This window comes from Labrus mixtus, chromosome 13 (assembly GCF_963584025.1).
Source record: "Labrus mixtus chromosome 13, fLabMix1.1, whole genome shotgun sequence".
Taxonomy (NCBI): Eukaryota; Metazoa; Chordata; class Actinopteri; order Labriformes; family Labridae; genus Labrus; species Labrus mixtus.
Window position 1 is genome coordinate 21,317,987 of NC_083624.1, and position 18,743 is coordinate 21,336,729.

The 18,743-nt window shown below is 39.4% G+C and overlaps 2 protein-coding genes across 2 annotated transcripts; both read right to left on the reverse strand.

Moving 5' to 3' along the window:
* Positions 1–632: 632 nt before the first annotated feature.
* LOC132987237 (high-affinity choline transporter 1-like) lies at positions 633–12,089 on the reverse strand. Its single transcript, XM_061054154.1, has 9 exons — positions 11,812–12,089; positions 10,096–10,351; positions 9,481–9,594; positions 8,669–8,824; positions 8,402–8,550; positions 8,034–8,177; positions 7,550–7,703; positions 5,306–5,523; positions 633–3,859 (listed from the first exon to the last, which is right to left on the reverse strand). The coding sequence occupies exons 2-9, from the start codon at positions 10,277–10,279 to the stop codon at positions 3,224–3,226; spliced, it is 1,755 nt and encodes a 584-aa protein (XP_060910137.1). The 5' UTR covers positions 10,280–10,351; positions 11,812–12,089; the 3' UTR covers positions 633–3,223.
* A 1,354-nt stretch (positions 12,090–13,443) lies between these two features.
* LOC132987238 (claudin-14-like) lies at positions 13,444–17,694 on the reverse strand. The gene is made up of 5 exons (XM_061054155.1): positions 17,464–17,694; positions 16,912–17,281; positions 15,707–15,943; positions 15,277–15,538; positions 13,444–14,483 (listed from the first exon to the last, which is right to left on the reverse strand). Exons 4-5 carry the CDS (start codon positions 15,508–15,510, stop codon positions 13,965–13,967), a joined length of 753 nt encoding a protein of 250 aa, XP_060910138.1. The 5' UTR covers positions 15,511–15,538; positions 15,707–15,943; positions 16,912–17,281; positions 17,464–17,694; the 3' UTR covers positions 13,444–13,964.
* Positions 17,695–18,743: the final 1,049 nt, after the last annotated feature.

Consider the following 18,743-nt stretch of genomic DNA (forward strand, 5'->3'; position numbering starts at 1 on the left):
AGTGTGTCAAACCCATTTATTCGTCACAGCTGACCTTTGAATTAAGGCAAGTCTAAAGCTAAAAACAACAATCAGAGGGGAGTTCAACACATAGAAGTCAATTGGACAATAACAACACTGAACAATGTCTTACACCACTGTACAAAGTGACAGCCTCTGTACTAAATTTCCCTTATACAGAGCAGCAGGGTAAATGGTTGTTTGAAACAACCAGATCTGGAAACGTGGGAGGACATTTGGACGTTTGCGTTTGAGGGTGCTCCATCAGTAACATTGTTACAAGTCACAACACACAGTGTAAAACAAACCCTTTCCAACCTCACTGCAGCATTAATCAAATGTCCTGAGGGCTAATCAACTGGGGATGTGATCGATAATGACCAGTGCTACTGACACCATCCTGGGAGGAGCAATCATTTCCTGTCTCCGCTAACCTGCTGTGGCTGCCCAGTCGATACAGGTTTAGGATGAGCAAATGAACTGTCATACACTCACACAATTACACAGACAAGAACGCATCCACACAAATTAGAAAAGGGAGATAACTTTAGAGAGATCATTTTAAAGGACCAAGTAGATCTTTTAAATATATGAATGAAGTTATACTTTCCAGCTCGCCATTGACTTCGAATGATGAGTATTAAAAACTGAAACTGTTAAATTGAAATCAGATGTGCTTCATTGTTGTCAATGTATTGTGGTGTGGAAATGCACATTACAAAAATACAATACATAACATAAAAATGAAGCTAAGTGCTACTTGGAACGTAAACAGAAAAAAAAAAAATCCAGGTCATACTAGATCTGCATAAATAATGGGATTGGTAAGGAAAACTGGGGTTCTAGTAGAAATAAATTCATAGTCTTTTGGATGATTATTCAGTCCATATTAATGTCTAGTTAAAATATTCAGTGCCAAAATGTTGAAGTTCAAGGCTGGGGAGGATGTTTAATGTGTTTCCAAAATCCGACAGCTACATCTGTGTATTACTTTACATGACCAATTACTGATGATTGTGAATTATATATCATCATAGCCGCACTAATCTATGTTTTTATTTAAAAATGTTGATCAAACAGTGAAAAACTTAAAAGATGATAATAATAGTAATACACTTTGTAGATGTCGCAGCTCTAAGTGCATTCTTCATCCCATTGTTTCAGACTACCTTAATATTTTGGTTCATTGATTGCTTGAATTCGTTTTTTCTCTGTAGGTGAAGGAGACAGCTATCAGTCTAGCTTGGTAACACTAGTACTGGCAAAATGCCTCATATATCCCCAATGTGCCTGGTAATGGAACTAAAAGGAGTGTGAATATTGGGCTTATCTTTGTAAGGTTGGTTTTGATTGTACATCAGCTATCTGGCAACAGCAACAAGAACATATAACAGTACACCTGCACACGAGTTGCAACTGCTCAAATGGTTTCCCTTTGGAAGAATGGCTGCAAAGTTGGGGGCAGCAATAGCTCAGTCTACTTGGACTTGGATTAGGAATCCGAGGATTGCCGGTGCAAATCCAGGTTAGGAACAAGTCTGTAAATTGTAAATTGTAATAGTTTAGGTTATCATGACTTTGTTTGCTGCATTTTGCTGTTGCATTTTATTTTCTTGGTAGGGCTTGGTCATTGCATCCTTTTGTATTTGCAGCGCATTAGCTATTAATACAGTTCTTTTGGCTTTTTGCTAAACAGTGCCGTACGTTTCTGTCTTTCCATTGTTTATGAATTTTAGTTTCTCATAATGTTGTTCCTTTGGGTTGTTGCAGCTTGTTTCTCCTTGATGTTTTACCTGCCTTTTACTAATCATATTCTAACCACTACTCAAATCGTTCATCCCCTCTGCGCTCAGATTACTGAATGCTCCTATTTTTATTTATTTATTTATATTTTCACTCCTTGTGTAATCTGTTGTTTGTACCTCATCTTGTCTTTATTTATGTTTCTTTCTCATATGTACAAGCGCCTCCACACCAATTGCCCCAAGAGGGATTTAAAAAGTTGTTTGAATTGAATTGAATGTTGGCCACTCAGATATATTACAGAAATATATATATATATTTTAAAATGTTGATAGTGAATTTTACAACTGAACAACACTTCTCGTAGCCTTTATCCAGCCATTGTCCATAATTTACTATGACGTGTCTGCACTTTATTTCTCTGGTAACATACCATTCATATGCCTATTTGCTATTAATACATATTTTCATCACATTATTGTTTCTACTCCCACTGATATCTAATTTTGGTCAATTACAGTCTTACCATGTGTGTAAATATCTATCAGTGTACACTGTGTTTACACTGTGTTTCTATATTATTATCACTGCTATCATTATTTATATTGTAATTTTCCTAAACGTTCCTATTTTTACAACTTGCTTACTTTATTTAATTTTTCTCCTTTTGACCTGCTGAAACAAGTGAATTTCAACAATGGGAGATCAATATATCGTATCTTGTCTTGTTTTACCGTAATCTAGTCTCTTGCAGAATCATCCAATGTCAACCTTTAGGTCGAGAGTTTAGATATATGCACTTGCTGTGTCTGTAATTAGAGAATATGATTGGGAGCCAGGTGAGCAGACCACATGAAACAAGCAAAACAGAAAATAATCTGAACTAAAAACATGGCATTAACTTGCAATTCAGAACAATGTATCTATTTTTACGACACAGGCCTTAAAAATATTATTGCTTTATTAGTAAGAGTACCCTATGCAAACTAAAAATGTTCTGGAGCATTCCCCCTGATATCAGTCATCATAAGTGCATGTACATCATCACAGACACACAGCTATGCGGACATGAACACTTGGTTAGATATTGCACTATTCTCATGACCCACAGCAAATCTGCACAAATTCAAGCTTTCATTGTTTTTGCCTGAAGGTCCCTTTGAACGACGAAGCAGCACCTAAATGAAAATGGTTGTAGCTGTTACAGATTCAAAGTCAAAACAAAAAATGAATGAGTGTGGTATGATACAGCTGATGACAGTCAACCTCTTGGTTCTAGGCAAAGGATGTTAAAAAGGAAGGAGGCACCATGCCATCAGCAGTAAACAAACTTGTAGAATCACGTGGAACCCACAACCGATTTCAGTGGATGTGGCTTCCAGTGTGGCAGTAACAAGTTTCCTGAAGAATGTGGATGCCTCTCTGATTATTCCTTCTTCTCCAATTTCCTTGGTTCTACTTTCCTTTGTGCCCGTGTTGGCTAGTCTGGACTTAAAGCCCCATCATCACTGAGGATCTCAGCGTTGTTGAATGTCCCAGCGAGCGACGCACCCAAGGTCTGGTTGACAGGTGCCATCTCTGAAAGAATTATGTTATCATGGTTGCCCACCAAAGTAGTTTTGTCCATGATCTCCTTGCTATGCTTGGACACCACAGCATCCAGGAAGTCATACTTGTGTGATAACATGCCGCTTTCAAATAGGTACTTTGTCAGGTAAGAAAAGGCCACATTGGCCAGGAAGGAGGCCAACATGGAAACAGACTTGAAAGGGAACCTCTGCTGGACAAAATGCTCCACATCCCCGGTGAGGTGATGGATCCTCTTCTGCATCACCCAACCAGGGAAGAAGATGAAGGGAGGAAGCTTGAGGTAAGGCTCCCCTCCACCAATGCGTAGCAGGAGACCAAAGATATAGCCAGCCACAGAGCCATAGGTGTTGGTGCCCTTGACGAATAAAACACTGAGAAGTTGGGGAAAGATGATGACGTAGACCAAGTCGGAGCTCAGGTACCAGAGGCCATACACGGATCCTGTCAACAAGGCCATAGCGGTGGCAAGAGCTCCGAATACAAAGATTGTGATGCGCATCACCCAAACAATCTCCCTGTCTGAGGCCTGTGGGAGAGAAGAAAGAGATAAGAGTGAAGAAGAAATGACTAAATGTTGAGTAGAGAAATGTGTTAGTATGCTAAGAGATGTCAAAATTAAACAGAAGTAAGAGTGTAAAAAAATATCTTTTAGGCTTTACTCTGGAACAACATGCCTAAAGTTAAAATACCAATCTTCTGGTTTTAAGCAGATATACCAGACAGATATTACTGTCTTAATTTAGTTTTTAAGCATGCTGAGACTTGCTTGACGGGATTGAACATGAAGTACAGCTGATGGAACTGTCATTAGTTTTGCAGATATTTGGTCATGAAAGTAATTATTGGACAAATGCAACATAATTAGCATAAATGAGCTATACTTGATCTGCTTTCATTTTTGAAATAATTAGATGCACAGATGCCCTAGAGGTTAGGTCCCTCCCTCATTTCGGAGGCTAGTCCTCCTTGAACCCTAGGCCTGGGTTCAAGTCCGACATGTGGCTCCTCTCCCGCTGCGGATGAGGCTCAGTGGTAGAGTCGGTTGTCTCACAACGGCCGAGGGTCTGACCCAAACCTAGCCACATGTCGAAGTGTCCTCGGGCAAGACACTTTGCAAATTGCTCTCTCTGCAGCATCTGGGTAATACTGATACTGACACTTTGCATAGCAGCATAGAGGGTGAATGGCAAGCGGTGTAAAAGCGCTTTAAGTCGTCAGAAAACTAGAAAAGCGCTATACATGCTCAGGTTCATTCAGCATTTTTCCATGTCTTTCCCCAGTTTCATATATCCACTGTCCTACCGATTAAAGGCAAAAGCACAAAATTAAATCTTAATTAAGAAAAATTAAAAAACCCACAAGTATATTTTTAGTGCTTCTGAATCAGAGCTTGTCTGTTTGAATACTGACTCAAGTTTTGTGTCTGATTTTGCATGTTCAGCAGGTACAATAATAACAGAATCCATTTATGATATTGTTATTTGTTTGAGACAACATCTGACACGTTAGTCAGTAGTGTAGTGGTGCTTTAGGAAGTGGGTATACTCTTAAATTCCCCCCCAAAGGTTTTTTTCTTTAAGTGACCCGTCCAGCAGAAGATAAATGTTCTCTGTTTTGAACAGTTACATGTAAGACTACTCTTGCATATTTCATTAGAGCATACTAGCCAATTAGAGACAGAGTAGGGAGGGTCATCCCTTCACCATCCTAAAAATTGCAGCATGTATGCATGTATATTGTCGACCAATCATTGGTTTGAATTGGAGGAGATTTAGAAGTGGGTATACCCTATTGGGACTGAGAAATAAGTGGGTATACTCTGTTTACCTGTTTATACCCTGCACTACACCACTGATGTTAGTAATCCACTGGAATGAGATATAATTGATTAACAGAACATTTAAGTGATGCTTGCGACAACTGGCATCAAACTGTGCAGATGTGTGTTTTGTGATATAATTTGTACTCTTACCGACTGCCGAAATGCGAGCTGATAGATGTTCCGAGCAAACATGGAGCTAGCTGAAAGAATGGATGAGTCGGCTGATGACATGACAGCAGCAGACACCGCCCCAAGACCAAAGAAGGAGATGTATGGTGGGCAGAGATGCTGAAGCACGATTGGAAGGATCATGTCTGATTGATCCTTGTCCTTTGGAGCGAGCGAGCCATAAGAAGTCTGGTTCCAGTCTAAAAGACAAAATGGGGAACAAATTCAAACATGGTTGTTGTGAAAGAGGGACTTTTTCATATTAAGGCTTAAAAAACCGTTAAGGCACAGCAGTAAAATTCTCTACCTCCCAAAATCTTTGTGCCAAATAGAAATGACTAGTATGCCAAAATCATTCAACTAAATCATTGAACTAAATTCAAATAAACATACAAGAAATAATGAAACTCGTATATATATCAATGAAGTTGACTTCAAGTCTTTGGCACATTTTCCAATTCTGAGCTTAATAACATTTTGTTCCCGGGCAACTAATGGAATGTCAGGAGGAATGATTACTACATTACAATATTTGTACCGATGCTTTAGCCTTTCAGAAAGCTTCCTGTGGTTGCACCTGTTTTAGTTGCTGAGAAACAAAAGAGCTGAAAATGTGTTTTTATGCTGGATTAATCCTAATTATTATCAATGTTCTGCTGTAAGACGAATACAGCAACAGTAATAAAAGGTCAGGGGAAATTATTTTAAAATATGAATATTCAAGTCATATTAATTTTTTTTTACACTCGATTGTGCCTTATGGACCACTGGTCTGGATTTGAAGTATGAGCTAGAGTTACAGAATACATTATTTAGTTTAATTGGATTTTAATGACACATTTGATCTATAATCACTCCATGAATAATGATTTATGTGTGAACCTATCCATTTGTTCTCAGGAGAGACAATTCAAGATGATTCATTACAGAAGTTTTAGTATTTTGCCAAAGGAAACACTGAATACTTACAAAACTGACAAGAGAAAGGGCAATTTGAAAAGCAGCTAAGATAGCAACTCAGTAGCTGCTTTAAGGACCAAGAAACACGACCACGGCTTAAATTCTGATGGAGCGAAATGTTGTAAACCATGATAGTTCAGATTGCATGATAACATATTAGTATGATAATATTTGAAAGCAAGAACTTAAAGTATAGTTAAGGCTGGTGACAGATTTGTCAATGGTTGTTTATTAGTGTCTAAGTATAAAGATAATTAGGACTCATCCTCTGAGAATGAAGCATGTCTCTTGTCATGATGCGTCCACTTTACTGTTGTCTCAATCTTCACATTCAGTGGGAAAGCATTTGAACTCATATCTCTCTTTGCCTATTAAAACACATGACATCCCTCTGTCTTTCTGCCACATTTTTTATCCTCTTCTTCAGCCTCCAAAGTATACATACGCTCCCTCCCCTGGGTATTCACAAACCGCGGTTGACTGGCGCCAGTTCTACATGAAACAGCTTCGGCACAGATTAATTAGCTGCTCTTCAGATGTAATATTCACTAAATGGGCATGGTCTGATGGCTCTCTCCTCTACCCAACGTGACAGGATCCTTCTGATGTTGTTTACCCTCCAGATACTTTACGCATCTACATTAACACATCTGAGAAAAAAAAAAAGAAGCTGTTGGGGTGTAAACAAGCCAGGAAGTCATTGTGTTCCTTTTGATCACAGTTTCCTGTTTGGATAAAGGATCAGATTTCCTGGATTGTCTTATGATGTTTCATTTACTGATTCATCAATGTGTGTGTCTGTGTGTATGCACATCACAGTCTGATATGTTTATTTGGTAAATAACAGCTGCTTGGCTGTGTGTGTAGAATAGAAATACTGTATAAGATTATACTTAAGTCATTTATAAAGCCATCTTTAGGCATCCAGTGAAGATGCAAAAACTATTTGCTGTAACTTATGATCAATACTAATTAGCTTATATCAAGTTCTATCCCAAAACTAACATTTTCACAATGAAGCTGATGCATGAAGCAGATAAGAATCAAAGTATTCATACATTTAACAAAATAATCATTCAAGTCAAACCAAGTATTTTTAAGTCAGAAAATCTATAGCATAAGCTCCGTCCTCTTGATTTAAAAATCAAACTGTTTTTATCCTCTTTAAATATTTATGAAGTAAAAGGTTTAATAGTTTATCTGTATTTAGTGCTCCAAAACATCTCTAATATAAAGCAGAGCCATTATTTATGTGTGTATATTTACCAGTGGAGGCCCCTATAGCTCCTATGAGGACAGAGGGGACAGCCATGACCAAGCAGCCGAAGGCGGCGAGGAAGGAAAGGACCTGGGCGTAGGTAGCTGAAGAGGCAGAGAGAACCCGTTGAAAATAGACCTGCCAGGGAATCCCCCCCAAAATCTAGAAACAGAAACACCACAGTCAATACAGACAATAAACCAATGCACAACAATCAGCAAGACCAACACAGCACAGCTCTTACATTTACTCTTAGCACAGTAAATGAACAAATCTTTAATGGAAGTTTTCTTTCTGTCATACTTCATACTGATTATGTTATAATAACAGCTATTAATTACATTAAAGGATCAATCTCCATCTTAAACAACCTTAAAACTGAAATACTGTTACAAAACTCCATGCCTAAAAGACTTGACACTGAATGTGTGTATACATTTACTTTTCCAAAAGTAGACTATTGATGCGTCCTGTTCTAAATGAATGGCCTACCAGCAAAAAGAAGTTGTCTGCCCAGAGCCATTTGTCTTCAGGCTCAATCTTCCCCAGCCAGGGTGACTGGTAGACTTCTTCCTTGGCTGTAAAACTGATGTCTGTGACGGCAGGATTGGACAGGGCAAAGGGCACGCTGATCCACTGTGTGGTAGGAGGGTAGCAGAATGCAAATATTATAAATGATTCAAAGGTCCTTCTTTGAATTATTAAGACATTAGAAAAACCTATTGAAAAATACAGTTACAGTAGCAGATTTAGTCTTACAGCTGAAACCTTTTTTAAATCAAACGGCAAACTAACCAGTGATTTAATTTATTGTCACATCAATAGTTATTGTTTGGGTAGATGTTGACAGTAAGACTCACCAAGCCCAGAAAGATGCAGAAAAGCTGGACCACATCTGTGTATGCGACAGAGTAAAGTCCTCCCACGAGTGTGTAAAAGATAGCTATCAGGGCTGAGATCACCACTGACATGTTGATGTCTATGTCCACAATCACACTCAGAGTGGCACCTAGGGGACAAGATACACTTAACAATTACAGTCTGGATAAAGTGCACTGACTATGACAGTTTAATTAATGTATTACTGGTATCAGCATTTTTTGTGATTCTGTCCAATCATCTCTTACCAAGGGCTGATAAAATGGCTGCAGACCAGAAGATTTCCCCCATGAGTGCGGGGATGAAGAGTAGCCCCCCCATTCTTTCTCCATACAGCTGCTGGAAGGGATCCAGCATGGTGACGTAGCCACGGGAACGCATAGGCTTTGCAAAAAAAAGGCCACCTGAATGTGTCAGACATGACGGTAAGACAAAGAGTATAAGAAATCATTTCAGAAATGTATTCAACAATGGTTGAATTGAAGATGACCAGGGCTGTCAAACGATTATCATTTTTAATCCTGATTAATCACAACATTTTAATAGCTCATTGTGATTAATCACTTTTTTTTAATCCCATGTTTAAAATTCCACTAATTCCCATTTAAAAATAAAAAAATGTTAGGCATTTTATTTTGAATTTTGTACTTCCTTAAGCTGAAAGTAATTTACTTGCTCTTTGAATTTATCCCTGCTTTTATTTTGAAATAAAACAACCTTCTAATAGATAGAAGGTTACGACAGTACAGTAACTGTAACGTAACTCGTAAAAATAAAATACTAAATGAAAACAACTAAAAGGAACGGCAAACAAAATCAAACGTGCAGCAGTGTCATTATTTTCCATAACTGGAACTACAGAGAGACACTGCTTATCCATGCGCTTAAAGGGACAAAATAGCATGCGATTAAAACAATGAATGTACTCATGCGTAACATGGATAAAAAACTCAATGATTTAATGTGCACCAGCTGCTTGTTCATGTAGATTGTTCTTGACACTTTACACACACTCCCTTTAAAGATTACAAATGAAACATTTGAAGAAACTGGTTCTTACCTACTACTAGGCTGAGAGCATAACCAAACGGAGCCTGTGCCCAAGCCAGGCCATAGTCTGGAAGGTAGACATATTCTGCTGTCCCATTGATGTAGCCCCCACCCACCCAAGTGGCTGTAAGCAAGAAAAAAAACAACAACAGTGAATGACCACAAACAAAACTAATGTAAGGAATATATAATTAAACATATAGGAATAGTTTGGTGCATTTCGAGTTGCTTTAGAGGATGAAAATAACACAAACTTTACAAGTTATGTTAGTCCATTTGTAGTCTTAACCTCAGCCTGCAGCTGTAATTGCAATTTGGCATGGCATCCATTTGGGTGGCAATCAAAAATAACACTTGACCTAAATTAAAGTAGTAGTTTAGAAAACCAGCAGAACTGTCCGATAATTAAATAGTATGTTTTTAAATATTCAGACATGTTATGTGGTTTATAATTGTGGCCGCAGTGCTGTCAGTGCGTAAAAGACGAAGTAGGGGAAACATATTGACGTTTTTTTTTTGTTTTTAAACTGTAATGACACCCATGTGACTTTTCCGCACACGGCTAATGTTGACCATTAACCAACCGATACACATTTGGGTGAAACCTTGTGCTAAACCAACTCACCGGTCATTGTGAATCCTCCAACAAACAATCCTATGTCCCTTCCTCCGACCATGATGATCTCGCTTCGGTCAACGCCTTCGACCACTCCGGAGTTCTTATTTTTCCACGCTGCCCAGATGCCCACAAACAGAATCATGACATAGAAAATCACGATAGCCACAAGACCTTCGGCGTGGATGGCCATCCTTCTTTCGTCAGCTTTCCCCGCCGAGATCAAGTGCTAGTACGCGTGGATGGCTGAAACCTCATCAAGGAACTGAAGAGAAGAGTAAAAAACACATATCATCGGATGAGATTGATTTATATTTGAGGTACATAGGTACAGATGACACCACGTGACACGACTTTAAATCAGATGTATTAACACCATAGACAGACTGTAATTACATTATAACTAGTGCTTTGGTCATTACTTCCATGCGCATGGAAAAATTACTGACATAATCTGAAACAATTGTCAGCTTGAACATCAAACATTTATTTATGGTTACCAAGTTCTCAAAGCTCAATATCTTATTTGTTTTTATTGTAAGGCGTTCAAGGAACCCACTTTACATTTCACGAATCGGCACTCAGGGCTTTCAGTTAGGATTACAAAGTATTTAAGATTCGGGGATTCGACTTTTACGCACCGATCATCTTCGCCTTCAGTTAAAGAATATCCAGCTATGGCAATAATCTTCCTCTGTTTCAAAGGGAATATAATCACAGGTCAATCCTAAATCTTTCCAAACTAAAGTTAAGAAGATTCATTTACAGTTAAAGCTCAAATGAAGAATCTCCATGAGTGAAAAATATATTTTTTCAAATTTTGCAAATTGCAGAGCAAAAAAGATCAGGGGATTTTTCATGGCACAACCCAGGAAATAATTTCAGAGTCTAATTTTGTTTGTAGCTTCCTTCCAGTTAAATAGAACTTGAGTGTGATTAAGTCCCTGCAGCCAACATATGCAAACTGCTTGTACATTCCCCGTCGTTGCACATATTCAGAACGCAACATTATAAAGTATGGAACCAAGCTGGTGCCAAAAAGGCTCTTTGATTTAAACAAATGATCTAAATAACTGCCATTTCCCCTTCAATCCTATCAAATCACATTGATATAGGAAGGTAAAAGCGTGAATGAATCGTGACCATACCTTGCCGTATGCCAAACCGGCACTCCGTCGTCTGTGATGAATCAGAAACTTCCTCACTATTAGAACTGGTCAGAATAAATTGCCAACTATTAGAGTTATATATGTGTCCAACTTTTAAGACATTTGGAGATGTTTAACGCACGCGCTGCTGCCTTACTTACACCGTTTAAGCAGTTTTTGTGCCAGGGCATTCACGCCATGTCTTTTCATTTATTCTTTAAAAAAGTGTCCAGGCTTCTTTGTAGCGCAATATCGTTTTCAAATTAGGACTGGCGTGATTTTTCCGTGTTGGACTGCCGTGCGTAAAAGTCAATTGATGCACCACAGTCGTGACGCAGCGCAAAGAAACTGCAAACTCTTCACTAAAATACAGACTTAAAATGTTTTCTGTCCGATGGGCTGAATCCCTGGATTCAAACCTGTGGGTTTCAGCTTCCAATTGCGCTTACGCCATGGTTCCAAACGGCCAGTATGCATTATTGATCCTTCTTAAATCAACATCTGTCAACATGGTTAAATGCAGTTACAGTCGGCCAGAACATATTAATGAAATAAAAGACTTCTTAGAAATTCTTACCTCCTGCGGAGAAAACCAACTAGATCTCAGAAGCAGGACCTTCAGAAGAGACTGAAAATGTGTCAGACTATTTTATGTCAAATAAATGTTAAGGAACAACAAAGTAATCCTCTAGGACGACCAAACACAAATCTCGTATGTTGTTTTAAGTCACCCACTGCTTGTCGGCAAGAGAGGAGAGACGGAGAGGGAGAGAACGAGGGAGGGGTGGAGGTGGGTGGAAGGGTGGAGATGAATGGGAGTGGTGGGTTTATTGGGTGCTGTCAGGGTGTGTAGACTGTGGATGAATGTCTTCCAGGGCAGGACGAAAATAGCGTCTAATAGAGAGTGGCATGACGCACAACCTCTCCGGGAAAGCTTTCCAATATCATAATATCGTATTGGCTATGAATGAAACCTTTACTTTGCCAGGTTACAGTTCAGGCCTGATTTACGATCTCGCGCAGCCCCAGCCTTTATTCTGCAAACGCTGGAGCGTGGCAGCCCCACATAGGATTATTCTTTTGTTTTATGACCCTGCTTACTAGTGCAACTCTGTTTACCCCGACCACTTCACTCAAAAGTTATTATATTTCAACTGTACCATAAAATCCAACAAGACCTATAATATTAGACGTTCATTAAGAGGAATGCGCAATGGCACATTTAAGCGTCTTACTTGCCAAACGCGTAATGGGTTTTCCTCAAACCTTGACGTGACTGTATTTTCCGTTGGTGCTACGGGTATACGGTTTACCTACTGTATGGTATTACCTTCATTCACAGGACAGGCCTTCAAACCACAAAGAAAATACGGATTTAATATCTACCAGCATCTACTATCCCTTCAAATGTGTTTCTTCACTACTGATACTCTGTTTAGGAAGGAGATTTCCTTGGAGCTGTCAGGCGCTGTCCATGGTGCTGAAAAAAAGAACAACTAATTGCAGACACAGGAACGAACATAGACACACATTATTCTCTCTCTCTCCCCCTCCCCTCTCTCTCTCTATATATATATTCGATGTAAAGGAAGATGCTGACTGGTCTGACTGCTGGAAATAAAAAAAAAGTGATTGCTTGAATTGTATCACGTTGTCTTGATGGTGTGTTTGTGTGGTGTGTGTCTGTTTCTTACAGACATCTAATGAAAGGTTTCCTATCTTTAGAAGTTTTTCGGTTAGTTTAAGTCAGAAAGATCTTTTTCTTCTTCCAGAATAGTATTTTATAATTTACTACTGACGGCTTAACGATTGCTTCTCTGTGTTGTGTCATTAAGCTCTGGCATACACCTTACCTTCCTGCTGAGGGCTTTGGGCTTCATTTTAGATAAACCTTTGTCGCCCTCCAGTGGCGTTCTTGAGCTTGACTTAATTCTACATCGAAAGGAAAGGAATCAGGGAAAAACATATTTTATAGGTTAGTGTGTGGACAGGGAAATTAAATTTAAACAAAGCTACACTGGAAAGTCTAGTGCTTAAAACTGCAGCAAAGTATTTGACTGTAGAAATAATCTGATCAGTAAATAATTGCTTACTGTAAACCTGAACAGTGAGTGAACATGAACAAGTATGCAACTTTATTAATAGCTGTGTTTTTTTAAATTTTCTATCAGGCATGTATATTTGAATTATGAGTCTGTGCTTACGTTACTAGAAACAGACATTTGTTGTTTATTTTATTTTTTTGCATTACATATTGAATGTTGAGATAATAAAGAACAATGTCCTTCAAAACTATGACCTAAGAATTGGCGTTCATAAAAAGTAAATCTCAACACCAAGGTAGTTTACAACAAGGACATGGCAGAACAATTGTTATCCATTAACATGTTTGTTACAGCAAAGAGAATGGACTCTGACGTAGTCCCTTCTGTAGCTTTTGCAGTCAAATGTTGCCATCTTCTGGTCTATCAGGTTCACAGCACCACGTTTATGGTGGTCAAATTAGGATGTCTTTTCAAAGTTGGCGTCAAGAGTTTGAACAAACATGGTTATGTACCATGCGGTTAAGACAAATACAGATGTTTACAGGTAAAAACCTATAAAAATAAAGACAATTACAGATATAAAGCTGAAAAAATATCAAAAATAAGTGGCAGTTTTGATCTTTTAAGTCTTTTTTCTTTCAGCCTTTGTGGCTTTTAAGTTACTGTGCTATTGTTTCGTCCAGTTTTAGACGTAGTTATTGAGCCGGTAGCCGTTGCTGGAAAGGGAGCAGAGTGAAGGAGCACGATTGTCCCTAAGGGCTTCAGGGCGCTTGTAGGGTGGAGGAGGAGGAGGAGGAGGAGGATAAATGTTGTTGAAGGCAGGGGGACGTGATGATGGTTGAGTCCTCTGCATTGGGAGGGGGCCCCGTGATCTGTTACCACAGCTGCTCCAGCACAGTACCAGTCCTCCGCTCAGACTGAGGCAGGCTGAGGCATATCCGAGATACACGGCCAGGCCGATCTCGTACTTCATCCCGTTGGAAAGGAAGGGGTTGTAGAACTCCATGACGACGTCGTTTGTGGTCCAGGACACAGTGACCAGGCAGAGCAGGCCAGCACAGACAAAACAAACCCCCCCACTAAGCACCAATGGAGACTTAATTGATGAGCCACGGGCAAAGCGGGTGCACTTCATCCCCATCGCAGACACCAAAGAAGCCAGGACTGAGGTGATGCAGGAGAGCACCATGAGGGCCCGGGCAGCCTGATTTGGGAGGAGAATAAACCAAAAACTTAATGCTTGGTATTATAACAGTTTTTTGATTGTTGTCTGTAAGGTATTAATCCACTTTTTAATGAATCCAAATACTTCAATATTATCAAAGTATAGATGGTTCGATTTAAATAGGTAATTCATTCTCACATCACTGTAGACTCATTCCCATATCATCAAGAGTACACATCTAAAGTGAGACTGGTTGCCTTTCTCAGAGAAGTGACAGATGTGGACACAAGTTAAAATAACGAGATGCTAGGCTTAGCACTGCAGCAGCACTAGTGGAAACAAAGTAATGTCCCAAGTTTAACTTGACATTGCTAGCGTGCCAGCATTGGAAAACACTAAACATTATGATTTTGTTGCTTCTCGGTCAAAACAGAGGAAAGTGGGAAGTATTGCACAGAGAAATCTTCCATTTTACTGTTCAAGATTTCCTTTGATTTAGAATTCACATGTTCACAGTAAAGGACATTCTCTTGGATTTCCACTGCCACATGGCCCTCCATCCATCTATCTTTCTGGATCTTATATTTTAAATGGTGCTTTTTTATAAATAATAAGGGTAAGAAATTGCCTCAAAAGCTAAAAATTGTCATCATAAATTTATCTGCTAGATATCTTCTTTGTTATTAATTGAAGGCGAAGTTTAGAGAATGGGAAAAAGTCAAATTTTATGAGTACAGAAAATGAGTCAATGCTCTCATTTAGGGGTTAAAAGCAGAAACAGTAAGTAACTGAAGCACACATAAGATACTCTGGATAGAGGCGTTTGTAGTACCTGCAGGTCTTGTGGCAGTGACAGCAGAGATCTGTACACCTCACACTGATAAATGCCAGTGCTGTGCCATACACACTCCATCCACAGGCCTTTCATGTAGCCGGTAGCTGTGATGATGTTGGAGCCCACATAGGCATTGCTGCGCCACTGTGGGAGCACAGTCGCAACTACAGTTCCTCCAAACCCCAACAGGCCCAAGAAGAAGCCGAGGAGTTGAACTGCCATACTTGCCATGATTCCTTCACTCTGACGGACACTCAATCTGCAGGGTAACGTCGAAATCATTGTTGATATGCAAGGAGACAAAGAAAGCATTTGAGTTTGTCAAAAGTGCTTCTATCATGAAGCAGTCTCATAAATAAGTTGGGTTCACAGATTTTATAAGAAAAAAAGGCAAATCAACACATAGATATAACGTATTGCCACATACATTAGAAACACTTTACAGTAACAACCAAGCTAAAGTCCCCCGGGCTGACGATGTGGATGGATTCCTCCTGTTGTCTGCATGGTCCCCAGCAGCACGATGAATTCCTCTGAGTTTACATCCAGTCACAGTTTCTGAGCCATTCCTCAAGTGTCTCCTGAGTGCAGGCAGAAAAAGCTGTCGAAACTTTCAGTTTTCTGGCATCAGTCTCCTGTGAGTGGCAGGTGACTGCATCTGTAACTAATGAGAGCAGTGTTCAGCTTCACCTGTTTAACGCTCTCCTCTGGAGGGCAAAGCACAGCAGTCTATTTGTTAAGCTCCCCAACACACCTCAGGAACGGAGAGGGAGGAAATTAAACATTTACAGAAACCACCCAAGCTGAGAGTACTGTTATAAACCACTAACTCTGAACACTTCCCACAGCTCTGCCGGGTATTTCAGAGGGAGGGGATGAACGGCCTGATGACAGAGCATTTCTAGCTGATGGGCCCCAAACCTGGACAATAAGTGAAAAGTAATGACTTATGTTGTAAAAACTGGCCCAATTATGTTATGTCTAATTTAACCTTTGCCCTAAGATCACATGGCACTTCAGTTCTCCATTAACAAAATGACCAGGAAGCTCCAGGCCTCACAAAAGTTAAGCATTTACTTTTGTCCCTTCCAAAAATGATCTCTAGATGACAAAATCCTGAATAATAAGCAGTCGACTTCAATGACAGGTCAAGTGTAAATGACAACAATGAACATATCTTCTAACTTACTACACAATAACCGTCCCAAGGGGCAACGTTGCCTTTTTAACAGTGCGGAAGTGACAAATTAAAACCCAAAGAAACCAAACAGTAGTCATGCAGAATAATTGTTTTGACTTCCTCAGAGAACAGAGGCTATTTATAAAGCCTGACTATTATCCATTGTTAGACCTGACACAGTCGGGGCCTCCTAAAACAGCAGAGATACAAGCGTCATTGTGTTTACTTAATGATTGACTACACGGAAGGAATAACAAGTAAGCAAAAATAACAAAGCGATGTTGTTAGAATTTTAACCCACACATTTTTCCAACAACACAGCAAAATCAATTCAATAATCATAACTTTTTAACACTTTCCAATCGCCTCGCACAATTTAAACTGTTCATGAGATTTGGCTCAAGCTTTCACATTTTCATCTTAGTAAATGACTCTACATAAAGAATACTTACCAAAAAGGTTAGAGAAGGATTACCAAGTCATGGCCAACAAAGGTGTCAGACGGCGCAGCAGACCAGCTCCTTCTGTCCCTGCTGCTTTAACAGACAAGAACACTGCAGCAGGAATATCAGACTTGTAACAGGCCATTGTAAGATATCATCATCAGCAGCTGCGGCATCAACACTATCCCTGTCACATCGTCAGAGAGGACATAAGAGACAGTCCCGGTGCTGGCTTGTTGCGTAAAGATTAACAGGACCAATGCCAAATGTGGACCCTGAGGCAGAGAAGTGCTGGCAAGCACTGAGATGGACAGAGGATATGTTGTCCTCAATGGCTGTGCTGTTTGTCCCATTAATTCAGCGCTCTTCATTTCGACATCTGTTGATCAATAATGGCCAACAACGTTCATGAGTAAATGAAAAAAAAAAAAAAAATCTACATATTAATTGATGAGCAACTTGTGGAAGGCAATAAATCTGTATTGACAGGAAAAAGGGCTCATCAGCAGAACATGACATGTGATGGCTGAACTGTACTTGATCTGTGTGTGTGGTACGTACTGTGCTGTAAACACGGTGGTCTTTAGGATCCTCTGGGGCAAGTCTTCTTCATTTGCCGTTCCTTTCTCTTCATCTGTATCCCAAGTGTGACCTGCCATGATTGCTATTGGAATGCAATTCTTTTCCTGGCCCTTCTTTTGGATCCCCTTGTGTATGATTTAGTTCTTTGTATGAGCTCTCTGGTGAAGACATGATCCTCTCCAAGGTTTGCCTGTGGGCGACGCCACATGAATGTGTGACCCTTAATAGTCTTAGTTAAGCAGAATAATCCCGTGATTAGCAGCTGAGCATACACTGTTGTGCTGTGCACTGTGCTAGAGGATAGCACAACCATGATGAGGTGCACGGTGCAGGCTTTCTCTTTTATACTGTTGTATGTCTTCAGAGGTGTGAAAAGCTGCACTCTTCTTTGTATTACGTAGAACATTTTCAACAAAACATATCTGGGTCAAAACGTTTTCTCAGGATATGATTTATACAGTCTATGATTAAAATACACTATAAACACGCACTGATGATGTGGTCATTCTGACTGAAATATGTTCACATGCAGTTGATCTAATGATGGGGGGATTGTGGTAGGTACGGAAACGACACTAGTCTAAATGAATCAGCACACATAGGAATAGTCAATAAATAAAATGAACTATCATGCAATAGCAATAAGTGTTTAAGTTTAACACCTAGATTACTGTTTTATATCTTATCATTTTTGTTTTGGATACCAGACCATAAAGTGTACTCTACTGTAGCACTCAAACACCTCAGTCTTTTGATTAACATATGATGCAGTGAGATTATTTTACTAGGAAACAAATGTTTTTTTTTACTATATAATGAATCAGGTGGCCGTAGTTGCACATTTCCTTGCTAAGTCATCACAATTATTTTTTTTATTTATTTAATTGAAACTGTTTGTAAGGTGACATGACGTACTGAAAAGTCATTCAGTGAGGCCTACTGTCATCTAAACCAGTGGTTCTCAACTGGATTAGCCTCAGGACCCACCACCATCAACTCATTCATGAAAAATTTCATATATTTTCAACCAACAATAGTATTTAATGAAAAATTGTGCAGTTTGGACCTCAGAAGGTACAAAACGTGACGGAAAAAATAACTGATCAATGTTAAAAAGCTCTTGAGGCACTTTTTTCCAAAGCACTCATTTCAAACCCACTTTTGTGTCCAGACGAGGGTTTTCACGCAGAATTGGGCTACATTATAGGTTCTACCAGGGGTAGGTTTTTTGTTTTTTTGTCTGTGGGTTGAGTGAACCA